The sequence below is a fragment of the Jaculus jaculus genome, chromosome 1 (assembly GCF_020740685.1).
Source record: "Jaculus jaculus isolate mJacJac1 chromosome 1, mJacJac1.mat.Y.cur, whole genome shotgun sequence".
NCBI classification, from domain to species: Eukaryota; Metazoa; Chordata; class Mammalia; order Rodentia; family Dipodidae; genus Jaculus; species Jaculus jaculus.
In genome coordinates, this window is record NC_059102.1 from 154,833,625 (window position 1) to 154,859,618 (window position 25,994).

The window sequence follows — 25,994 nt, forward strand, 5'->3', positions numbered from 1 at the left end:
ACTCTTTTCTCTTCCCCAAGGACAAGTAGATTCCCTGGCAAAGTGTAGCGAGCGCTGGTCTGGCTCACCTCTCTAAAATCATGCCTCACGCAGGCCAGAGCTAAGGGCCTGCACCACGGTCTCCGGCCAAGGCCACATCCGCCATCTGTTGGCTACTGCCCGAGGTCTTGGAACCTGCCAGTTTCAGCCAGACATGTTGCCCACAGGGCCAGACAGCAAGCCAGTGTCTCCAGGGTCCTCTTGTGCAAGGTAGCCTGGTACTGAAACCAGGCTGGGCCACCTCAGGTGGCTCCTGTGGCCTGGGTGAGTCAGCCCCCAGTACTACTGGGTTTCACCAGTGCGGCTAGCTCCTTCCCCAGGTCTCAGCTTAGAACCAACTTCCCCACCCAGCACAGAACACACCAACACAGAGAAAGAGGCCCACATTAACTGTATTTTTACATCAGTTTTGGCTCTTGGCAACCCAACCCAGGAGGATGGTAGCAGAAATTAGCCAGAGCCACCTAGCCATCCTATCCCTGCCCTAGGCTACTGCGTGCCCTCCTGGGTGGGGTGGGGGGGGGTCAGGTCCCAGGGAGCCCCGCAGGCGCAGGAGGCTGGCTTGCATCTTCTCCTCCTTGTTCACTGCCAGGCCTCAGCTAGGACCAAGACACACAGGCGACCAAGGCCATGCCACCTGGGGCCATCTCCAGGCTGGATGAGGGGCCCGGGGCAGGACAGTTTCCAGAAGGGATCCCAGGACCCCTGTGTCTGTTGCGGGGCCGGGGCTCAGCGCAGCTAGCGTTGCCCCCGCAGCCAAAAGCAGCAGGGCTGGGAAAGGGATGCGGACTCCTGGGACGCACAAACTTAGTGACCACCAAGCCAGCCTGGACCTTCTAAGGCGGCAAAAGGGACCGTGTTCTGCACAGGCCCCCATGCCCCCCTCAGGCAGGCAGGCAGGCAGCAGCAGCAACTCTGAACCCAGGAAGGGAACCCTCGGAACAAAACAGTGAGCCCGGCTTGGGCCAGGCTCGAGTGTGAGTGTGTGTGTGGGTGGGTGGAGGGGTGGGGGCCGGCCAGCCTCCTCTACTGGACTCTGGTCCATTTCCCTGCTGGTGGGACGGGACAAGCTAGAGCCTGGCGGCCTGGGCAAAGCCAACCCTGTTGTTCTCGCGGTCGAACACCGTGTAGTAGCGGCCGATGAAGACGTCACCCAGGATCCAGAGTGGCCCGCTGGGCGGGGGTATGTCCATACCCATGAAGCCACTCAAGCAGATGGTCTTGCCGCTCTGAGTCACCTGCAGGACCAGAGTGAGCGCACGTGGTCACCAGAGTGCCCGGTGAACCCAGGGCACTTAGGCTTTGCGCTGCCAACGCCTGCACCCACTCACCTTGAGAATGTAGTCATCAGAGGACAGTTGGTACTTTTTGCCTCCCAGGCTCAGGGTGACATCGGGCAGGCTCGACACCTTCTCACAGGGGACGATGTACTAAGAGACAGAGGGGAGCAGTGTGCTGGGTGAGGCCTCCAGAGGCCCTCTGCCTGCCCGCCCGGCAGCCAGCCAGCCAGCGCCGGCGCCTGGCTCACCTCTCCCTGGATCAGCGGCACAGCTCCGATGGCCTTCTGCAGCGCCTTCACCTCGTCCACTGGGCCCACCAGGAGGGAAGTCCCCGTGTCCACAATGGCCTCACAGCCCCCCTTGCACAAGGTCAGTCCATTGGCCACATCCACCCTAGGGGCAGAAGAGAGTGAGTGGCTCTGCTTGGGCAGGGGATGAGCCTAGGGTGTAGCTGGCCTAGCCCCTGCCCCGGTGGTACCTTCCAGGGACAAACCTGGCTCTCCTTTCCCAGGGCCACTCAACTCAGGCAGAACCGTGAGCAGTCCAGCCTCACAGGGATAAGGTGAATCAGTGATAGAGTGGGCATGGAGGGCCAGCAGGTCAGGGCCCCAGACTCCCCACGTGCCACACCCATGCATGGGGACACCCGTAACGCACCGTTCCATGTGCACCTGCCAGTAGGCCATGCGAGTCACGTTCAGGTAGGACAGCTCACCCTTGTAGTACTTGGAGTCAATGCCACCCAGCATCAGCTCCCCTCCAGGCTGTCCACTGGGGTCCCTGGGAGGACAGAAGGGAGCAATCAGTATCCCACACGCACAGGGACCACCCGGGGGGACGGGGCCAAGTCCCCTGTGAGGGGAGTAAGCCGGGCCTGCTCCGAGCTCCTCTCTGCTGTGTGCAGTGACTACCTGTACGTCTTGTCTGGAATAACTCCATGTTACGAAGCAGAAGCCTTGGCCTGAGTTACCCCATTTTGAGTCCAGGTGCCTGACATAAGTCTGTCTCTTTACACAAGTAATCTATCACCATCCGCCAGCACACCAGAAGGGCAAACTGGTACTCATGGCAATAAATGATATCTGAGGATATACCACATCATCTCAGAGACACCGGACACTTGAGCTTGGAGATCACACCGGTAAAAACCCCACCACCTGGGACTAAACAAGGAGCACCCCAAGAAAAAGACATGGCAGGCATGCTGACCGCTTCCTCATCACATCTGGTCCTGAGACATCGCCACAGTCAGACTCCAGCTTCTCCCACAGGCTGCAGCTCAAGTGCGGCTTCTCCTGACACCCAGCCCTCTTCCCGGCCCTGCACCTGGCAAGCCTGAACCGCAGTGGCTCTGTGTCTGCAGCATGTAAGCCACCTTATCTGGTTCCCGCAGACTCCACCTAGCCTCTACCAGCACTCTTTCTCTCTGCCTTGCACTTCAGGACAGTCTCCCTGCGCTCTACAGCCTCTTTAACCCACTCTGTAACACCCCCCCGCCCACATACACACTCACGCACAGTTTGCGAGGTGTGTGTATGATCTCAGAGCTAATGCGGGAGTTAAGATTAGAATAAGAGAATCTGCGGAGGCCAGTGGCCAGCCATTAAGGAAGAACAGGACTACTACTTGGCAAATTACAGCCACCAAAACGAACCTAGTTCTAACACTGTTTGTGAATTTACTGATTAGTCAATAAATTCTGACACTGTGGAATGAGATACAGATGTGGGCAACGTCTGTTTCTGACACACACTTGACACGACTGGCCCGGGATGAGACTCAAGTGCTAAGAAAGGAATCTTCTGTTTGCCAAGGTGTCACTGGGGACTGGAAGACCAAGGGGAAGGGTGGAGCTTCTCCCCCTGGCAGGCACCTCTAGCCCAGCCCTGCAGAGGCTGCTGGGTGTGGCCAGGCTCCTCTGCAGGGGAGGGGTGCTCAGGACCAAAGGCTCAGCCATAGGTGGCCAAAGCCAAGGATCTGAGTGAGGCAGGGAAGTGAGTGCCGTGACCCCAAAAGACAGGGGTTGTGCTCTGTCTGGGAAGAGCCAAGGCGGGCTTCCAGGAGTTAGTGAGGGCCACACCCCCTGAGGCAACTCCTTCCTGCTGCTTGTGGCTGGTGCACTTGGCGGTTGCAGAACGCCCTGCGCCCACACACTCCTGGCTCCTCCTCCAGATTCAAGTGTCTCTCATCACCCCCACCTCTAGCACAGCGCAGACGCCCACTACGGTGCCCTCCAGCAGAAGACAGGCCGAGTCACTGGTCTATAGACATGAGGCGCGAACAACCAGCAAGTACGAACTTGCCACCTCTGATAACCTGAGAGCCAAGAGGGCGTGAGTTCAGTGTCTGGTCTCTCACTTGGGGCTGGCCAAATATCTCGCTTGGGATACGTAGCCCTGTTGGACATCTCTGGCTGGGCTTGCCACTCTGCTCCTGGCCTACCCCAATGCCGTATCCTGTCCTCCCACCTGGGCTCCACCCTATCTTGCTCTGAAATCCCAGGCCAAGCAACATGATGGCAACAGCCCTGCCTCTCCACACCCATGCTCAACCCACGAGCCACCCCTCAGAGCCACGGCCCCTCACACAGCTGGCTTCTCTTCTGCCCGCCCAGCAGTCACACTTGTTGGTCTCTAGCCTGGGATCTGACAAGCTATGGGGGTCGCTCCTGCCCTCCAGGGGTTGAGGACCCCAGCCTTTTTGCTCACATCCCAGCTTAAAAGTAGTTCCACCCAAGCAAAGGACAAACGTGGACAGGGTGAGGCAAGACTGGAAGGTTCTGGGCTGACACTATGCCAGAAATGCTCCAAGGCCAGAGGTAAGGAAGGAGTCGTCGAAATAGACATGCCGAAGGCCATCTCGGCTAAGGCTGCTGTGTCAGCCCTGAAGAGGCAGGATGTGGACGGCAGCAGCAGCTTGCAGGAAGAAGGCCACCTGCTCATATCCTGTCTGCACCAGAAACCGAGCTAGAAGTGTGAAGCCCCCAACACCCAGCTTCCCCTCATGTCTACAGCTCCCACGAAGCACCTATTGGCTTACAGGAAGTGAGAAGCCAAGGTCAGAGGCTGGGCTGGAGAGATGGCCTAGTGGTTAAGGCATTTGCCTGCAAAGACAAAGGGCCAAGGTTCGATTCCCCAGGACCCATGTAAGCCAGATGCACAAGGTGGCGCATGCTTCTGGAGTTTGTTTGCAGTGGCTGAAGGCCCCGGCGTGCCCATTTCTCTCTCTCCCTCTCTGCTAAATAAATAAACAAGCAAACAAAAGCCCAGAGGCCCCTTGCAAGGTCTCCGGGGAAAGGTCCCCATCCTACCTGGGAAGCCCCAGGTCACGGTTCGTGTATAATCTAGGACTTTCACTCTCTCCGCAATAGCTGTCATCTAAGGTCTGCGCTAAGCCCCTCCTGCAGAGCTCTAGCAGAGATCAAAGCTCACAGCCACGTCCCCTCCGGCCACCAGTGGTCCACACCTGGACCACACCTGCCTGTCACTGGACTCAGGATCCACCATGACCCGAGCAGCCTGCTCCCACAGGAGGGAGGCCCCAGCAGTCAGCGCCTGGTGGCCTAGGCCTGCTGACGCCTCCCAGATGGCTGCAGGCCCTGGCGCACAGCCTGCTCTTGGGTGGCTGTTAGTCACGGGGCAGCCCACTCCTGCCTGCTAAAAGCACTGAGGTCAGAAGTTAGGTGTGTGGACTAGGGAGGGCTTTCAGCCCTGCCTCTCCCCCTGCGTTTCACAAAACTGAGCCCAGAAAAGCGGGGTGGTGGTGGGGGGGGCAGAAGCCACACCTCTCTTGCCGCACCTGTTCAGGTAGAAGGAGAAGACATTCTTGTCCACCAGCTTCTGTTGCATCAGATTGTCGAAGACCGGAAGCACGTTGTTGACAGAGATGCGGGGGTAGGCCATGCCCAGGATACCATCAAACTTGGCTGCGATAAAGGTGATGCCTGGCTGCTTGATGGCCTCACCAAAGATCTGATTCTCCACCTTGATGCTTCCCAGGGATGACTTACATGGCACCTGCAGACCAGGGCATGCGTACCACAGCTGACACCTCTCTCCAAAGAGCCACATGGGCAGAGAGAAAGAATGGACAGAAGGGCTGGCCACAGACACACTAGTTGTAGAGACAGTAGAGTTAACTTCTCGGTAGGACTTGTTAGGACCTGATGTTAACAAGGAATAGGAGGAAGCAAGGAGGGCAAAGGGACCCTGGCTGTGTGTCCACCTCACCCAGAACCCTCTAATCTAAATCTACCTGACCAGTCTTCCTCCTGTCCTTGAACCTAAGAACCAGTCAATGACTCTGCAACATGAGCGGCTGGGGAACCCACAGCCCCCCCACCCAAAGGCACATTGCCCCTGCCCCCAAGCTACCCACGCTGTGTACTTGAGGTTGCAGAGTCAGAACAGGGATGTGGGGAGAGCAGCTGCTGAGGTCAACCCAGGAGTAGCACGTTGGGCAATCTCCTGCTTTCTGAGGGGCCCCGAGGAGCCCCTGAAAGACAGGGCATGGGCAGGAGGGGGAGCCCTGTCCTGAACCCTGGCAAGACAGGCGCAAGGTGCTCCCCTACCCCAGACAAGGGCCGGGCAAGCAGGATGCTGGCTGGACCCTGGGCCCCAACCACCCAGTGGGCAGAACCTGTGGCTTCTTTGCCCCATCCTGAGCAGGAAGGGGGGGGTGTCCTCTCTGATTGTGGCCCCACAGACTGCTTGGTCTGGCCTTCTGGATACTGGATGCTAATATGGGGCCGTCAATATCTGCTCAGCCAGGCATGCTCCCCTCTCCCGGCTGCAATCCAGGAGCCAAGCTAGCACTGGGTGTGGGTTTCCTACCCATCTCACCTTCCTGAGCCTCCCCCCAAGCCAAGCTTTGGGGATCACTTCCATCCTTTGGCCCAGACACCTCTACTCAACGCTTGGCCCTGGACACCCTGCTGGCACCTCAAACCCCAAGCATCTTCACACAAAACCCAATCACCCCAGCTGACCCACACCCAGGCCCCTGTTACACCAGGGCCAACAGCAAGAGGACATCTATCACTCACTAAGCCAGGCAGGGCCAGCAGCTACCTAGGGTTCCCTGCACAAGTTCACGATCCAGAGTCCCACACGCTCTTCCAACCCTGGGGACTCCTGGCTGTCATTCTAGGCCTGCCTGCTCCCATCTCCTTCTCCTTGCTTCCTTACCACAAAGCACACTGGGCTTTCCTGACCCACAGCTTTTGCTCAAGCCGTCTTCTCACCTAGAGTACCTGCAGTGCCTTCATTCCCCTCTACTTAGCAAGTGTCGTGAGCCTTCCAAACTTTGCAGAGAGCTGGGGTCTAGCTGGGGTCACCGTGCGCTCTCTTCAGCCACAGGTGACCACAGGTGACCCCTTCTCCATGAGACGAGTGCCCAGAGCCCCAAGACAGGTGTCAGAGACTCACCAACACAGTATCCTGGCTCAGGTACCCGGAGAGGCTGCCAGAGCCATAGTGGATGTCAAAGGAGGTCCCGTTCTTCACGTAGGTGCTGGACTTGCCACTGTTGTATTTGTGATGGATCCCTAAGGAGGAGTGAGGAAAAGGGAGGGCATCACTCTGCCATCCACCGCCAGTGGTCCAAGCTGCCTCCTCCATGTGATCACTGAACATGACTTGTGGCCCACATGCTGGAGACCCCTAACCTGTGGGCCGTACGCCCATCAGGAGCCTTGCTCTCAGCCCCACAGGTGGCCCGGGCCTTAGCTTACCCCTTTCTTGGCCCGCGCAGTCCCCAAGTCCCCATGAAAAGGCTGTGGCAGTCATGAGCAGGTTCACCCAGAAAGCAGGCAACCTCAGGGCAGGGCAGAGAAGCCAGCCCTGACTGAGGGGCACAGAGGCAGGAGTACACTGTCTAAGAAGCACCCTCCACTTGGGCACCTGCAGCCCACAAGCCCATTATACCTCCCATAGCACCCCTGAACCCCACCCAGCTACAGTCCCAAAAGGCTGAATTTGGGGGAAATTGGGCTGGGCCCAGAGCAAGGTCACAACTGGCTGTTTAAGGGTCCCCATAGCAGGGCCTCGGTGTCCCTGACCACTCTAAAGGCCACTGAGCACAGCTGAAGGCACAGGGTGGCAGTCGGGGTACCACAGAGCCGGGGACTTTAAAGGCCACAGGAACTTGGGTCTCCCCTTTGGGGCCCTGGAGAGGCACACACAGGGAACTCACAGCAGGCAATATCCAGAAGCTTGCAGTGGATGGAGGGGACCCACAGGTTGGAAGAGCCAGTGTCGAAGACAACTGTGAAACACTGCGGGGGCGTCCCGATGCCAATCTCCCCGTAGTACTGGGCCTGGCAGAGGAGCAATGTTCATTGAGAACGAGGAGAAGCGCCCTGTCTCCACAGTGGACAGAAGAGGACCTCTGACTGTCCCAAGAGACACACCTGAAAGGCTCAGGGAGGAGTACCCTGTGGTCCAGGAACTGGCTGTATCATCCATCTCTATCCCTGGAGCTGGAAGGGAGGCTTCTAGAAAGCAGGCTCCAGTGAGGTGGAGGGGGTGGCCAAGGACCCCAGAACTGAGTCCTAGAACTCATAGGCACATGGAGTTCCTGGATCCCTTGTAAATGTGGGTACCATGGGACTGGAGAAGGACTGTACCTTTGGAAGGGCAGGCCTGGCCCTTCACGAGCCCAGGTGGGGAAAAGGCCAGCCTGAAAGGCTGTCTGTTATTCAGGGGTCCCGGGCCTGACTCTTGGAACCCCGTTTTCCATCCGGCACCTGCCCTGCCCGAGTGAATGACAAGAAGAATTTGGGAAAACGACAGCCCTGGCTGACTCAGTCACTGCTTTGCAACTCTGCCCTCCTTACCCAGCCTCAGCCCCCCTTCTGTTTACAGGGACAGCATGGGGCCATCAGGCCTGTAAACTCCTTGACCTGGCAGGGATGAGGTGGTCACACACTCCTCCGAGGAGAGGCCCAATCCTCAACTCTCTCATAGTGTGATAGAGACCATGGGTCCTGGAGTTAAGTCACCTGAACCCTGTCTACCTGAGTGTACCCCTCCCCAGAAGGGAGCCTAAGTCACTGGTATGTGCAGGATTCAGGTTCCATTCTGCTTGGCTTTAAGGAACAGTAGCCACTAACTCCTCACTCACGAGAAGTGACCACAAGTGACCATGACTCAGCAAATCTTCTCCGTGAGCACATGCTTTGGGGGGGGGAGGAGCAGGAACTGGTCACTTGGGTCCAGGCAGGCCCCACTTTCCAAACTCCCCCAACAAGTCACATGCCTGAGTCTAGAGCTTCCTGTTATCACCCAGGACTTGGGCCAAGCAAGACACAGGTCAAGATTACCTCTACCCAGTGGGCCACAAAGCCCAGGGCTATATGGGCCACAAGAGACGCTAGGCTCTCGCTCAAAACCTATCTCCACAGAGCTCCACCAGGCAGCCAAGCTCCAGAGTGTAAAGTGGCTTATAGAATGTTCTACATTGGGGCCTGTTTCCCCACCATCCACAAGAGCGAGCTACAGACCCAACTACTTGGTAGGCCAAGACAGGACTGCAAGTTCATGGTCAGCCTGGACAACTTGGAGAGACCCAAATGAAAAGCAAAAAGAGTTGGCGTTGGCTGCAGCTCAGTGGCAGAGGGCTGGGCTAGCATGCTTACTCAAGGCCCTAGTAGGTTCAAGTCTCGGGAAATGGGAAAGAAGGGCTGCTGACCTTGGAGAATATGGCAAAGAGATAGCACTGGGCCACAGGTCACCCCAGGCCTCCAACCAGATGGACACAGACAGAGGCTCCAGCCAGCTACACCTCAGAAGGCCCCCCATTCAGGGACCCCAGGACCCCTATCTCTTAGCCCTGGGATAGGCTCAGGTCAGTCTGGGTTTAATTCCAGGCCTCTTCATGCCCCATGGGACAGGTCTGTGGATCAGACATTAGTACCAACTCTGAGTTGGTCATCAGTGCTCAACACACACAGGGTGGGAGTCAGGGGTACTGCTGCTCAATGGGTAAGCACTTGTCAAACGATGCCAGAAGCCAGGCGTGGTGGCGCATGCCTTTAATCCAAGCACTTGGGAGGCAGGGGTAGAAAGATCGCCATGAGTTTTGAGGCCATCCTGAGACTACGTATGTTTCCAGGTTAGCCTGGGCTAGAGCGGGACCCTACCTCGAAAATCCAAAGAAAAAAGAAAGTATTTAGGGCTGGAGAGATGGCTTAGTGGGTAAGGCATTTGCCTGTGAAGCCAAAGGACCCAAGTTTGATTCCCCAGGACCCACATATGCCAGATGTACAAGGTGGAACACGTGTCTATAGAGTCCGTTTACAGTAGCTGAAGGCCCTGGTATGAACATTCTCTCTCTCTTCCCTTCTCTCTATCTCTTCCCTTCTCTCTATCTGCCGTCTCTCTCTCAAATAAATGAAAGAAAATAAATATTTTTTTTAAATGCTAGAGTTCTTTTAAAGTAGTAAGGCCACCCCTGCTCCCAACCTGTCCCCTCCCCCTGAGCCATGGCCAGGCACAGTTAAAGATTCTAGGATGGCAGGGGAGGGGAGAGTGGCTGGGAAGAGCATGGCTGAGCCTGAAAGAACAACCCCTACAGATTAGGTACACCGCTCACAGCCATTGGCGACTGAACACACAGAGACGGTCCCCCACACCCATGCACCCCCTCAGAGCAGTGACCCCTCACTCACATCCATGTAATTCTTGAGCATCTCGGGCACTGGCCCCTTGGTCCCAGCAGGTGACTGCAGGGAATATTTGGTTATGGGACCCTTAAGGATCAGGTCTTCCACAGGGCCGCCCACCTCCGTCATGGTCCGGCGGATAGATGTGAATTTGTGTAGCGGGATTCTGTCAAGACAGGGTAAGACATGTCAGAGTGGAGCTCTGGCCACTGCTCAGCCACCTCCCCAACCCCAGGATACCCCCGACAGGATGAGGGAAGCCCTCCCAGTGCAGAGACCACCAGTCTAGGAAGCACATGCCCCCCGGCCCACCAGGTATCTCAAAATAGTCATGGTCTATACCAGGCTCTTTCCAGAAAGCTGTGGACCCAGCTACCTCCAAATCAGCAGAGATCAGCAGAGAGCAAGCCATCCCCAACCCAGAACTGCTTAGGCATGGTCAGAGGAGGTCCTGTCTAACCTTACCCCTCACACCAAGCCACAGGCCAACACGTCCACCCTTTCCTCTCACCAACCACACCCTAGCTGGAGGCCAATCTCAGAGGCTCAAAACAAAAACAAAACACACTGATCTTTAGCCCTCTCTGTATACTCACTGGTCTTTCCTGGGATAGTGCCAGGAGGGTCTGTTTAAGGTTTCTGGGCACCTGTCACCTCTGCCTTAGATGAACCCTACACTCCTACAGAGCATCACCCCTCCTTCAGTGGGTGAGACCTACAGGAGGCCAAACAAGAGGCACAGACGCACTACCATGAAGCACATGTGGGGCACCAGGGACAAACCGCGGGCCCTAACCATACCCCTCTCCAATGGACCCCACACTGAGGTGTTCGCTTTTCCAGGTCAGCAGTGACAGCCGTATGCCTGACTTCCAGGAAGGGGCTTCCTTCTGGCCATCCAGAGGCCTTCACCATCACCCCCCCACCACCACCACTCCTGACTGACCAACCTCATCACCTTTCAAAGGTCCCAATACCCTCCTCCTTGAACCCCATTTCCCATGACCAGACAGAGCCACAGCTCAAGAATGACTCCTGGGGGCCATTCCCACACATGTCCCCCTGTGGCACTGTTGCACACCTGTAAATGGGGGGAGGGGCAGGGGTTTATCATCAGAGAGCATGGGGGTGTTTGCCCTTTTCTCTGGGGTTACCCACCCCCCCCCCATTCCCAACTGGCTCAGTCTCCCAGGAGAGCTCGCCTGAGTCTGTAATCACTTGGATGAAATTTCCCTGCCCAGGGATTTGCGTTCAAGGTCACAGCTGGCCTTTCTTGGCATGCCAAGGGCGTGCTTCATAAAAATAGGAATCTTGCCTGAGAGTGGTGGGCTGGAAGAACCTGGGTTTTGGCTGCTGGGGGGGGGGGACCCCCTTCCAGGACTCATGAAACATATGCCATCAGTCCATGGGACCTAAATCTGATGAGTGGCCTTGGCCCAGCTGCCCCAGCTTTAAGAGCCTGGGGTTCCCTTCCCCACTGCTACCAGTGCTCTCAGAGGAGAGGGGAGGCCTGAGGGAAGGGCGGGTAATGCCAAGGCAGGCTCCAGCTACTCTACAAAGGCTCCATTAAGGCTACCCGCCCCCAGGCTGCAACCTACAGCTTGTGGCATCGTACCTCCCAGCCCCTGTGCCCAGCCGGCCCAGCAAGCTCTGCTCCAACAGCCTGTGGCCTCACCCACCTGAGCACAGTCAGCAACCCCACAGCGGAGTGGAAACGACGAGGCACCCACAAAAGCCCCATGTGGAACAAAGGCCAGGTTCCTAGGCCTGACTAGGGCCTGGTTCCCATGGGGGCAGGCCAAGGCCCCAGGGTGTATGAGCTGGGCCATTCCTCCATACATCCTCCTCCCTCCCTCCCTCTCTCTCTTCGTGGGCCTTGTGTGACTCGGGGAGTGGGGGGGTGACAGTTATCTCCACCAGGGACCAGTGGGAAGATCCCCTGCATAAACTTCGAGCCAGTGTGTGGGTGCACAGCGGGCGAACGGCTCTCCCAAAAGGAAAAATGCCTGCCCAGGTTCAGGGTCACCGAGGCCTACTCCTGAGTCTTGCGACTTCCACAGCTGAGTTGGTTCAGACCCCCACCCACCCCAAAGCAGAGCTGCTCCCCCACAACCCTCGAAGCTTGGGGCAAAGTTGGGGGCCAGTCTCCATTGCGGCCACCTCCCTGAACCCTCAAGATCCTAGACGACCCCCATGCACTCCGGTCTGCGGGCCTCTAGGCCGAGGACCCTTCAAAGGGCCGCGCAGCGCGCACAGGTGCAAGCCCCCCCTCCCCCGCCCCGCGGGGCGCCCCGGCACAGCGCACGCGCCGCGCCCCGTGCCGGGCACCCGCCCGCGGCCTCACCTGACCAGCGCGGTGGCCGACGCGGCCAGCAGGCCGAGGACGAGCAGCACAGCGCCGGGGGTCTGCATGATGGTGGCGGCGGCGGCGGCGGCGTCCAGGCGGTAGAACGGAGCCCTACGCTAAAAGGTCGCGCGCTTATAGTCGGGATGACGGCGCAGTCCGGTCAGCTGACCGGCTTGTTTGCACGCCCGGGTGGGTCACGTGGGCCGCGACCGGCGGGAACGGGGCGGGGCGACCCCGTACACATACACACGCACACATACCTCCGACTCCGCCCCCCCCCCCCCCCCCCGGCGTACAAAGCGCAGCGCCCCGGGCTCGCGCACGGCGCTCAGGAGCGTGCGCGCCGCCGTCCCCGGGGAATCTTCGCTGTCCAGGCAATGCTTAGACCCGGGTCACGCGGGAGGGAGGAAGGCCGCGCCCGTCCCTAGCCCGCAGGCTTCCATTAGGAAGGGCCCCGCCCTTCTGCTTCTCCCCACTTCCCCCCCTGGCGCAGCCCGGGTCCTGGTGTCGCAGCGTTCTGGCTCTCCCTGTGTCCTGATACCCAGACACGCGCGCAGCCAGGCCTCCGGTTCTTCTGTGTGCGCACCTCCCCTTCGCCGCGCCCTTGAGAGTCTCCCAGTGACCCGTCTACCTGGAGGCCTCAGTGCACCCTCTCCAACGCCCCGCTACCTAGTGTCCTCTACTCTGGAGGACTGCCTTGCCTGTCCCTGGCAGAGCATCCAGGGCCCTTCCCTTGGGGCCGGGACCTGCCTGTCTATAACTTGGCACTGTCACCTAGGAACCTGGTCCTCCCATGATGCATCAAATTAGATAAGGAACCTTGAGAGGTCCCCAGGCCGGGTGTGCGTGGAGCCTTGGGGACTCTGCAGCGAAGGCCCTGGCCCCGCGGAAGCTAAGGTGGTGGTTGTCCTTCGGAACTTTACCGGGCCCCCTCCTTTCTGCATCACGAAATGAGTTCGGGACTGTTCAAGGAAGAGGCAAGGCCCATTCCTGGACCTCCAGGAGCTCACAGCCCAGCCAAATACATGTAAGGAGGATGTTCTGGGAAGTGACGTCTGTGAGGATCACCTGTCTGAAAGGTGATGTCCCAGAACACAGAGGAACCTTCCAGAATCTCTGTCCAGGGTGCTCTTCTGGCTCTTCTAGCAATTGCGGAGATGACACCTCTGACTCCACTCTACAGAAGGACAGACTAGCTGTTCTGGCTTCCAGCAGACAGGGTTAGAATTCCTATCTGTTTTGTCATCAAGTTAGGCCCTTGACCCCTACTGAGGGTCCCCATGCCTGGTTGGTCTGATGGCCCCAGGTGAGTGAGTGACCGCAGCTGGAGCCCTGCCTCCACACCCACACATTACAGAGAAATGCTGGGCAAAGCCAGTAAGGATCTTTGCCTGTGGAATCTGAAACCCCTCCACTTCTTCGGGTTCAAGATTGTCCTCCCAAGAAATAGGGCCTGGTACCTGGAATTGTCACCTGCACCGCTGCTATGATGGCTGTGCACTAAATGGGCAAGTATGAAAGTGAACCTGGGCTGCCAGACTGAGTCCCCAGGCCTGCTGTGGCCAGAGAGTGTGTTCCAGGGTGCTCTCACGCAGACAGAAGCATCTGGAAGATGGCCAGGCCATGGAAGGGAATAGGCAAGAATGGATGGTGCACATGACCAGAGGCCCGGTCTGGTACTCAGCTGTGGATCATGTGCATGGCTGGTACAAGCCACAGGCTAAGATTCTTGGCTCCCCCTGAAGCTGACAAAGACCACCCCCCCCCACACACACACAGCCCCAGAGACAGTTTGCAATCCATTCTCTGTAGGACACTCCTTCCTGCATCTTTATCTCCCCACATATGGCACCCAGAAGGTGTTCCGTTATCCATGCGGATGAATACTTGGGTGCTCCCATTCCTATAGGAATGGATCCATGGGATTTGGAAGGCTCAGGAGTGGTGGCCAAAGGACATGGCTCTTATCTCACAGGGACCAGGGGCCAACCACAGTCTCCAGAGCCCTCAAGGCTCCCCAGAACTGAATGTGCTCTGCTTCCCTGCCGGGCTCAGGTCGTCAGGATCCCCACATGTACAAGGCTGGAGCCCTGTTTTGTACCAAGCTTGCCTTCGGCCCTCCCCAGCCAGTAAAGAAGGAACCCACTTAGGCCTCATATTTCTGTGTGGAGCTCACTGGTCCAGGGATGCCTCTTCCTAGCTTTGCCCCACATTTGGCAGAGACCATTTTGCAACCCTTATGGTCACTGCATGAGAGATGGACCCTGGTGGATTCAGAGGGACCCTTGGACTGCTGACAGGGCAGATGGGTTTTTCAGGGCCATAGTGGCTGTATGCAGTGGAGATGCAGGCTTTGTCTGGTGCACAGCCCGCAGGAAGCTAGGAGGCAGCTGGTGGAGGCCAGCCTGGACAACCCAGTACCTGAGGTCACAGCGGATGGAGCTGTCCCCTTCCCCAGCAGGCTCCTTCCTACTCCAGGTGTTTCCTGACTCTTTGACAGAATACCCAACTAAGAGGGAAGACCGAGAAAGAAGCAGGTTCACTCTTTGTGCAACATCTTGCGGAAATGACCCGTTGTTTAGACACTGTCCCCAGCCCTGGTCTGCAGGTGGGAGAGCCCAGGCCTAGGTGAGGAGAGGGGATCAGAAGCTGCAACCCTCAGCATCCACCCCAGAGCCTCCTAGGGTCCCACTTTGCCTCATGAGCCAGGCCTTCTGGGATAGCCAGCACCTATGCATTCTTGGAATCATTGCACACAAGATTACTAAATACCCACTACATTCCAGGCTGTGATCTAGGTGTTTGGAAGAGGCCACGATGAAGAAATTGCTGTCATCCTGGGGTTTTTACTCCAGATGAGGACAGACATGAGGCGGGAGGCTCATGCAGGCCTTGAAAGCTGGTGCCAAGATGGCTTCAGGAAGTTACAGGGTGGTGGAGAAGATGTTGTAACCAAAGAGGCCTCATTTGAGCCGCTTCAAGAAGGTGATGGGTCACAAAGCAAGATTCACAGACCCTGGGGAAACAAGAGCAGAGACCTCAAAGTGGTTAAATCCTGGCCTGTAGGGGGAAGGGAGAAAGAGTAGACAGGGACACTGAGGCTTGTGTGTCGCAACCAGGAGGAGGCGGCTAGCTGGGAGACAGAGCAGCTGCCTAGGTGGAAGACAGTGTTGCATGGATCAGGAGGCAGGGAGAAATAGCTTGTATCTGGTGGGAGTACTGGTGGGTCACACAGATGATGAGAGATAGGGTGTCTGTACTGCCATTTCAGGGGTGTCTTAGTCACTTTCTCGTTGCTATGACCAACAACCCAACAAGGAGCAACTAAAGGAGGGAAGGGCCTTCTTCTGCTTACAGTTTGAGGTTACAGTTAGTCATGGTGAGGAAGGCATTGGCGCCAGGAGCTCGAGGCAGCTGGTCACATTCAATACACAGTGAGAAAGCAGAGAAAAATGAATGCTGGTTTTCAACTACTGGGGACGCCCAGTGTGAAGAAGTTGAATTGAGGGGGGAGCTCAGCTAAGGAGACTGAGAAGTGGCCATCTGGACCCAGGCTGGGAGAAGAGTGTCACAGAAGAAAGTACCTCCGGGATGGGCGTGGTCTCCCTGTCACATGTCTCCAAGGATGAGCATGGATGGAGGAGGAGGAAGATAGGAGCAGTCATGAACTAGTGGGTTTTAGCAGTCTGACCTGGACAATGAAGTTGGTGGGGGAGGAGGGGCTGTGGTGATTAGGCTGAGGACAGAGGTCTCAGTCATCAAGACGGGGTGCTGTTGACAGAGATGGGTGGAAGCAGCGAAGGAAAAGTCCCACACGTGTTTGGTGTCCAGGTGATAAGAAATGCAGTGGAGATAAGATAATCTCTCTCCTCAGTAAACAGTGCCATGGAAGCAGAGCTGGTGTTGCCTGCCTCGCACCATACAGAACCAATTCCTGAGGCATTGGAGATACTGAGGTGATGATAAGTGGGTGGGGAGGAAGGAAGAACAAAGCTATCTTTCTTCACCACTTGGGAATCAGAAAAGAACTGCTCACTCAAATGAGACACTCACAAGAGCCAGGCGTGTCAGCACACGTCTGTAGTACCAGCATTCTGGAAGATGAGGCAGGGTGATTACTATGAGTTCTGGGCCAGCCTGAGCTATAATGTGAGACCTCATCTCCAGAACCCAAAATTTAATAGATAAACAAAATGGACAACTGGTCTGAACAGTCCCTTCACCAGAGAAGAAACCAGAAGGTAATTATGTACAAAAAGATGGTCAGCAACTGATGTCACCACTGCACACCTACCAGATGGCCCAAATCCAAAAGGGTGACAATTCCAGTTGATGACAGGGTTATGGGGTGACAGGAAGTCCCAGTCTTTGCTGGTAAGACTACAGCCACGACGGAAAGCAGCCCAGCGGTTTTTTACAAAACCAAACAGTCTCTTACCATGTGATCCAGCAGTTGTTTCTCTTGGTATTTACTCAATGAGTTAAAATTTTAAGGTGGGTGTGGTGGTGCATTCTTTTGATCCCAGCACTCACAGAGGGAGAGGCAGGATGGAGAAGCGGAAATCAACCTGGGCCAGAGAGAGAGAGAGACCCTGTCTCCAAAAGAAGAAAAAGAAAAAGGCACATTGCACACGTATGACCGAGAAGCTTTTATTCATAAATGGTGGAAGCTGGAAGCAGCCCAGATGTCCTTCAGGGGGTGAGGGTTAAACAGGCTGGGAGCATCCCCGCAGTGAGGTGGTATTCAGCGCCAAGAGCAAAGCTGTCAAGTCGTGGACACATGTGGCGGACACTGAGATGCATATCGCCAATTGAACCAATAAGAGTGGAGGTAGCAGAGTGATGTGTGCTTGCCACAATCAGGGAGGGACAGACAGGTAGAGCCCAGGGCATTTTTATGATTCTCTTGTGTTCAACAACTATGGGATGCATAGCACCATGGTGACCCAGAAGCACATGGTGACCTTTGGTAATCAGTAATGTGTCAATACTGCTTCATTGTTCAGTGTTCCTCCAGATGTCAATAATGGGAAGCCGTGTGTGTGTGTGTGTGTGTGTGTGTGTGTGTGTACGCGCGTGTGTTCATGTGTGTGTTGGGGAGTTAGGAGATCTCTATGCCTTCTGCCAATTTTCCTAGGAATGATGGCTCATGCCAGTAACTTTAGCACTCTAGAGGCTGAGACAGGAGAATTACCTTTAGTTTGAGGCCAATTTAGGTTACATAGTGAATTCCAGGCCAGCCAGGGCTACAGAATGAGACCTTGGCTGGCTCAAAAAACAACAATAGCAAAAGGAGGAGGAGGGAAGAGAGAGAAGGAAGAGAAGAAGAAATACACACACACACACACACACACACACACACACACACACACACACACTTTCTTTAACAGGTAGTCCACTGAAAGCCAGGGAGATGTTTTTAGTGGGTAAATGATTTGCCATGTAAACATAGGAACCTGAGTTCAGATCCTCAGAAGCCATATAAAAGCCAGGCTCAGGTACATGATTCGCACCTGTAATCCCAGGGCTGGGGAGATGGAGATAGGAAGATCCCAGGCATAAACTGGCTGGCTAGTCTAGTTGCACCAGTGAGCTTCAGGTGCAGTGAAAGACTCTTATCTCAAGAATAAGGTGAAGATCAACTGATGAGACACCTGGCATGGACTGCTGGCTCACACACATGTGCACACACACTTGTGTGCATACACAGTAGTATTAGCATGCACATACCCCATAAGTGAAACAAAAATGGCAGTCCATCAATAAAAGAGAGGCTCCAACTTTTCTAGGGGAAAAATGAGGAACTAGATCATATTCAGATTAATGATTTCCGGTCCTGGAAACACAGCATTCGGAAGTGGGACTGTCAGGGAGGTGACGTGGACAAAGAGGGTCAGGCACCAGGTCACGGTGCTGACAGAGCAGCGGGGGCTGGGAAAGAGTGGCTAGACAAGAGCAGGGGCCCGTCAAGGAGGCAAGAGGGACAGCCCAAGCCTGGGGTCCAGAAGCAGGCGCTGGACACAGCTGCCCTTCTGACCTACACACTTTTGTGTTTCCTGGGTTACATGGAGATGGTTCAAGGTGGTTGGCTCCAGCACTGGCTGAATCTCTCTTGGCCCTTGGGTCCTCTGCCAGTTCTCACAGCCTATCACTCATCTCCATTAGGGGTCCCGGTGGTTTGTCCCCAGCTCCATGGGAGGGAGGCTGAGAAAGTCTTCATCCTGGCTATCTCCAAATGTGGAAGCCTCATGGAGGCTCTTGGGCCCAGAGCCTTAGGCCACAGAACCAGACCCCTTCGAGATGCTGGTCCTGCCTCATGTCAACCAGCCTGAGTCCCACTTGGAGACCTCTGTTGCTCATTGTCTCAGCTCAGCCAGCCAGCAGGGCCAGCATAACCAGATGTGGGGCAGCTCACAGCTCCGCCCCCTCACTAGGCCTCCTCCGGGTGACCCTTGAGGTACCATTTCCAGCCTCCTCTGCTAGTTTCTATCCTCTAGCTCCATCCTCTGTGCAGCCCCCATTCCATTTTTTTTAATATATTTTTTTATTTCTTAAAATATTTAATTTAATTCATTTATTTGACAGAGAAATAGGGAGGGAGAGAGAGAGAGAGAGAGAGAGAATGGGTGTGCCAGGGCCTCCAGCCACTGCAAACGAACTCCAGAAGCATGTGCCCCCTTGTGCATCTGGTTAACGTGGGTCCTGGGGAACTGAACCTGGGTCTTTGGCTTTGCAGGCAAATGCCTTAACTGCTAAGCCATCCCTCCAGCCCCATTTATTTATTTACTTACTTACTTACTTACTTAAGAGAGAGAGAAGCAAATAGAGATTGGGCACACCAGGGCCTTTAGCCTCTGCAAACGAACTCCAGACACATGCACCACCTTGTGCATCTGGCTTATGTGGGAACTAGAGAATCAAACCTGGGTCCTTAGCCTTCACAGGCAAATGCCTTAACCACTAAGCCATCTCTCTAGTCCTCCACTCCACTTTTTCAGAGGGCTAGAAGAGGTGGTCTGGGGGCATCCAGCCTCTAGGGATGGGTTAGAGTTCCCCACAGCTGGGGTGAACCTTGGCAACCCCCAGACTAGGTTTCAGAGCCCCCATGCAACCTATTGGCTGCCAGTGCCATGCTACCAGGAGGAAGGTGTGTTGAGCCCACCCCCAAGCTTGAGCTGCCCACAGGCTTCTGGAGTGCAGGAGGCAGAGGAGAGGGGGTTGGGGTGGTGGTGGAGGGAGCATAGGAGAGGGGCCAGGCTAGAGGAGGGAGCAAGGGAGAGGCTAGAAAGAATGCTGCAGGTTGCCTTGGGTTCTCAGTGGGAAGTGGTTTCTCCCCAGTGCACCTCTGTATGGGGTGACAAGTTTTAGGTGCTGAATCACCTCTGATTCTCCCCTTTCCTTCCCCTCCCTATCCAGGCTGAGTCACTGATCTCAGATCTGTCACCCAGGCCCTAGGGAGCAAGGGGTATGGCTCTCTGGGGCCCAACTACAAGTTCCCCAGGGACAGTTATGGCCACCCAAGGCAGCTGGGAGGAGGGATCAAAAGGGGAAGGGTAGGGCTGGAGAGATGGCTTAGCGGTTAAGCACTTGCCTGTGAAGCCTAAGGACCCGGGTTTGAGGCTTGGTTCCCCAGGTCCCACATTAGCCAGATGCACAAGGGGGCACACAAGTCTGGAGTTCGTTTGCAGAGGCTGGAAGCCTGGCGCGCCCATTCTCTCTCTCTTCCTCTATCTGTCTTTCTCTCTGTGTCTGTCACTCTCAAATTAAAAAAAAAAAAGGGAGGGGAAGGGTAGACTTATGTGTGGCAGGTATAGTGAATGGGAGTAAAAGAGACTCCATCAAAGCTTCCAAGTAACTGAGGCACCTTACTGTCATTGTGATGTGCTGTTCTAGACCCCCAAAAGATGCCCAAAAGCCCCCGGTCACTGTCATAACCCTGTAGTCACCTTGGAGTCTAGGAGCAGTAAAGCCTCGAAAACAGATCACCCCAAGATGGGATCACCCTCAAGCAAGGTGAACAAATGTCTCCTGTGATAAAGATCTCCTTGAACTGTCTTGTAGAACCAGAACCGAGCTATCACTCAGACTGGTTTCACCCAGATTACTTACCACCACCTCCCAGCCCCTGCCTCAATTCTCCTGTTTATTCCTGAAGCTTCCATCAGTGCCCCAAGAATGGAAATGCTACTCCCTACCTTCCCAGTATAGTTGTATTTATGAAAATCCTCTCTTATCTTTTCTACATTACTTCTGTTTGCTTTCTTTAGGGTAAACAGCCTAAGGTGACTTATTACACCCCTCAGAGTGGAGCCTCTGGCATAGGACTATCGGGGTGAGAACAGACGCAAGGTGGGGAGGAAATGAAAAGGAGTCCAGTATCCCAGCAGCCCAGAAACCATCTGGAGTAGGTGCTGCAGCCTAAGTCTTGAGCTTGGGCTATGGTCTTCCTTTACCCCAGCTGACCTTGGAGGGCAGGGGTCTGTGGGCCACACAGGGGCTCCAGGAACTCACAGGCTTCGGATCTGCCTCACAGGCCACTGCAAGATGGCTGGTTAGGTAACCTTCTATCCTCCAAATCAGTCACAAGTTCTTCTTTCTGCTTTCACAATAACTGCACAGGGTGCCAGCCACCAGCCTAGGGGGTGAACCTGGCAGACAGGCCTTACATCTGGGGACAAAATGTAATTGAATCAAGTAGTCAGCTAATAAATGATGCAATTAAAGACATTAATGTGGGCTACTTTAGAGAGCAAGGAGATCAAGGGCAACCTAGTAAAGAGGAATCATCCCAAGAGAGGGGCTGGAAGACCCTTGGAACTGGGCAGGTCGGCACGGACTTAAGGAGGAACTGGGATGGCAGAGCCACCCTGTGGGAACATGCGTGGTGCAAGGGAGATAAGCCAGTTGGTGTGAAGTGCTTGCTTTACAAGCAAGAGAACCTGAGTTAATCTCCAGAACTCTGGCAAGAAGGTGGCATGGTGGCGCACACCTGTAATCCCTTTGCTGGGGTGGCAGAGACAGGCAGATCCTTGGAGCTTTCTTTCTTTTTTTTTTTTTTAATTTATTTATTTGAGAGCGACAGACACAGAGAGAAAGACAGATAGAGGGAGAGAGAGAGAATGGGCGCGCCAGGGCTTCCAGCCTCTGCAAACGAACTCCAGACGCGTGCGCCCCCTTGTGCATCTGGCTAACGTGGGACTTGGGGAACCGAGCCTCGAAACCGGGTCCTTAGGCTTCACAGGCAAGCGCTTAACCGCTAAGCCATCTCTCCAGCCCTCCTTGGAGCTTTCTGACCAACCAATATAGACTACTTAGCAAAGTCCAGGCCGATGAGAGATCCTACCCATCTCAACAATAAAAGAGGTGTGGGCTGGACAGATGACTTAGCAGTTAAGGTGCTTGCCTGAGAAGCCTAAGGATCCATGTTTGATTCTCCAGATCCCACATAAGCCAGATGCATAAAGGTGAGGCAAACGCAAGGTTGCACATGCCCACTCGGTGGCACAAGCATCTGGAGTTCGATTTTAGAGGCTGAGGCCCTCTAAAATTCTCTCTCTCTCTCTCTCTCTCTCTCTCTCTCTCTCTCACACACACACACACACACACACACACACACACTTTCTAAATAGTAAAATAAAAATAAAAGAGGTGGATGGTACCAGAGGAATGACATTGAAGGTTGTCCTCTGGCCTTCCACCACATGTGAACACACACATACAAATGCACCTCACCACAGATAGTCTCAAAATAATTACTTGAGGGCTGGAAAGATGGCTTACCACTTAAGGCACTTGCCTGCGAAGCCTAAGGATCCATGTTTCACTCTCTGGATCCCATGTAAGCCAGACGCACAAAGTTGAGGCATGCGCAATATCGCACATACCCACTAGGTGGTGAAAGTATCTGTAATTCGATTTCGGTGGCTTAGACCCTGGCGCACTAATTCTCTCTCTCTCCCTCTATTTTTCTGTCTCTTCTCTGACAAAATAAATTTTAAAAATGTTTAGAAAGTTTAAAAAATTAAAATTAATTAATTAATTAATTTTAAAAAATAATTAATTGAGGACCGGACATGGTGGCAGATACCTTTAATCCCAGCAATTGGGAGGCAGAGGTAAGAGGATCACCAAGAGTTCAAGGCCACCCTGAGACTACATAGTGAATTCCAGATCAGCCTGGGCTAGAGTGAGACCCTACCTAGAAAAACAAGTAAAATAATAATAAAATTAATTGAATTACTTTTGTTCTAGAAAGAATAGAATAGGGATGGGGATTTGGCTCAGCAGTTTAGATTGCTTGCCACTTAGGAATTGGGGCCTCTTAAGCTGGAGACTGCCAAGTTTAACTCCTTTAGAACCCCTGTAAAAAGCTAGGCATGAAAAAAAGAAAGAGACATATAAAAACAAAAAACTGGGCATGATCATACATGTCTGTAACCCCAGTCCCCAGGTGGCGAAGACCAGAGAGAATTGTCTAGGCTTACTGATGGAAAGATAGACCCCCATCTTGAGGAAAGAAACACGCAAATGAGAGATAAGAGGACACCCAATGTTACCTTCTTGTCTTCATACATGTGCATGGGAACATGGGGTGTGCACATCAGTACACACATGTGCATGCACACACATCACCTATACCACGTAATACTCTGCACATGCCACACACACACAAAAATAGGTGGAAGCGACAAAAGCGAGATCCTTGGATCTCCACTGCAACCCACGGTCCATCCTCACGGCTCCATCAGGTCTTCATGCAGCCATTCAGCAAACCTGCTTCACACTGCACATGGCTGTTTCCAAAACACAAGACCATGCTGCAAATCCAATGGCCCTCTCTTTCCTGCATTTTCATATTCCACGAAACCAGGCTGGGTGCCAATTTGTTAATCTGGTGGGGTGGGATAAAGCAGACTTTGAAGAACAGGACACTCCTTGAGCACTCAGACCCCTTCAAAAGACAGTGCATTCTTTCTGTTGTTCCAGTGCAGGTCAGATGGCCCAATCTCAATGGTTGTAATTTCTCATACAATTGCAGCTGACCAGGCAGCAGTTTTGGCCCAAAGATTTTATTTTTCTGTGCCATATCCCTCTGCTCACACCAGTCCATTTCTATGCATTGCATCCCTATATAATTTCTCAAGACACGGGCATAACAGCAAGCTTCTCACACAAACTGCTAGCCCAATCCAGGCAAAGCTCTTCTTCACCCTCATAAGCCAAACCTCACAGTCCATAGTTCTTACTGCATTCAGGTCTTTCAACTCTGACAAGATTAGTCCATCAACCTGTACTTACAGCATTTCAAGGCATCTCTTAGACCAAGATTGCAAATCCTTCCACGTTCCTCCTGCAAAGCAGTTCCAAAGGGTGAAAGCTACACAGTCAGGTTTCTAGTAGCAATGAATGACACCACTTCTTGGTACCAACTTTACTCTTGCAGTCAGGTTCACATTGCTGGCAGAAATGACCAACCAAAGAGCAGCTCATGGGACAAAGAAGGGGTTTATTTTGGCTTACAGACTTGAAGGGAAGCTTCATGATGGCAGGGGAAAATGATATTATGAGAAGAAGGTGAGCATCACCTCCTGGCCAACATCAGATGGACAACTGTAACAGGAGAGTGTGCCAAACACTGGCAAATGGAAACTTGCTATAATACCCATAAGACTGCCTCCAACAATACACTGCCTCCAGGAGGCATTAATTCTCAAATCTTCATCAGCTTGGAACCTTCCATTCAGAACACCTAAGTTTATGGGGACACCTGAATCAAACACCACCACCACCGTTCTTAGGGGACCCTGTCTTTCCCACTGAGAGGACCCACACCATCCCTGTTCAACAGGAAGTGTCCCTGCCTCAGAGGGACAGGGAGGAGACCCCTCAACTCCCCATTTTGTTTCTCTGGTTCAGCTCCTGTCTACAGGGCAGGGCACAATTAACCCTCTTATGACCTTGTCGTATCAGGTCTAGGAGAGGGAGGTGACACCGGCTCAATGGGGCTCAGTCTCCGTTCCTGCCCGAGAACTGTCCTGCCAAGCCTATCTGGTGCTACTCCCAGGAAAAGTCCTTAAAATCCACCCTCCACCCATAGCCACAAGGCCTGTTCCCCAGGGTAAACCAGTGGTGGCTGTCAGTGCCCGCCTGCTTTTGGGATGCCAGCTTCCAGTGGCACGTGCCCCTCCCAAGCAGCTGGATGAACGGGTCTGGGGCTGCAATATCCCCTCTTTTTGGAGCAGTGACTCAGAAGGCCAGGGAGTGGTGGGTGGGCCAGAGTGGCCTCTCCTTCCATGAATAGCAACTTCCCGAACTCTTCCAGCCTGAAAAGAGGTGAGGGATGGTTCAGGGTGGCCAAGGTGAAGCCAGATGTGAGGATGAGACAGCCCATCTCAGAGACAAGTGCTGGGGCCTCCACTCTCCACTCTGGAAGGGCCTATGACCGGCGATGAGAGATGGGAAGTAGACCCTTGCCGGTCTTTGCTTCACTGATAGTACCAAACACTGCTCCAGGGACAGACTTCTCTGTATAGGTGGCTTCAGGCAGACCCTCTGCCTCAGAAAGCTTCAGTCTCTCCATGTGAATTTTCTGGCCCTGGAGAGAGGCAGGATGGGTAAACCACACCCTCTGTTCCCAAGTGGCTATGTGCTTGAAGGCAAGGCTTCAAGGTGAGGGAAACATGGGGCTAAGTTGGGACATAGAGGCCGAGCTACCAGGCTGTGGCTGTTGGGGGGCAGAGCCTGGCCTCGGTGAGGGGAGGACAGTGGGTGAGTTCTGGTAGAACCTATAATCAAAAGGCACCGGAGGAGCTGTAGATGTGCAGCTGGGCAGTGTGGAGAGCAGGCGTACTTTCTACCCCTTGTAAGGGTCTTTAAAAAATTTTTTTATTAATTATTTATTTGCAAGGAAAGAAAGAGAAAGACACACACACACACACACACACACACACACACACACACACACAGAAAATGAATGGATGCACCAGAGCCTTCTGCCAGTACAAAAGATCTCCAGACACATGTGCTACTTTGTGTATCTGGCTTTACATGGGTATTGGGGAATTGAACCTGTGGCCTTTTAGATACCAGGGTCAGGCTTTGCAAACAAGCCCCTTTAACTGCTGAGCCATCTCTCCAGCCCAAGTCACCACCACTCTAATAAAAGACATTTATTTAGTGACAGCTGTAACTGGCTGGAGCCTTCAGAACCCAAGAACTTGAGGGCTGGAGAGATAGCTTAGTTGGTAAAGTGTCTGCCTAGCGTGCATGAGGCCCTGGGTTCAATCTCCAGCAATTCACAAGGTGGGCATAGAAACACATGCCTGTGATCCCAGCACTCGGGAGGATCAGAAGTTCAAGGTCATCCTTGACTACACAGGGAGTTCAGGGCCAACCTGGGATGGAGATTCTGCCTGAACAAGACAAAAACAAACAAACTACAAACACAAGAGCAAGAAACAGAAATCAAAGACTCCAGGCCCAGGGTTCTGTCCGGTTCGATGAGTCAGCTTAGCAGTGCGGGCCACGTGACAGGATCAAGGCTGTTAGCCTCAGAGCAGTGGACTGGGGGAGTTCAGCAGGGCTGGTCAGCTGGGATTCCTCCTGGGACTGTGGGCAGACTTCTCTTCACAGGGATTGGATATAATACCTTCTAGAAAGAGGGTCT

At 54.3% G+C, this 25,994-nt stretch overlaps 1 protein-coding gene across 1 annotated transcript; it reads right to left on the reverse strand.

Annotated features, from left to right (window-relative positions):
- Nucleotides 1–413: 413 nt before the first annotated feature.
- Nucleotides 414–12,528, reverse strand: Ctsd (cathepsin D). Its single transcript, XM_045136951.1, has 9 exons — nt 12,326–12,528; nt 9,988–10,147; nt 7,512–7,635; nt 6,746–6,864; nt 5,118–5,335; nt 1,977–2,099; nt 1,568–1,712; nt 1,371–1,469; nt 414–1,277 (listed from the first exon to the last, which is right to left on the reverse strand). Exons 1-9 carry the CDS (start codon nt 12,391–12,393, stop codon nt 1,110–1,112), a joined length of 1,224 nt encoding a protein of 407 aa, XP_044992886.1. The 5' UTR covers nt 12,394–12,528; the 3' UTR covers nt 414–1,109.
- Nucleotides 12,529–25,994: the final 13,466 nt, after the last annotated feature.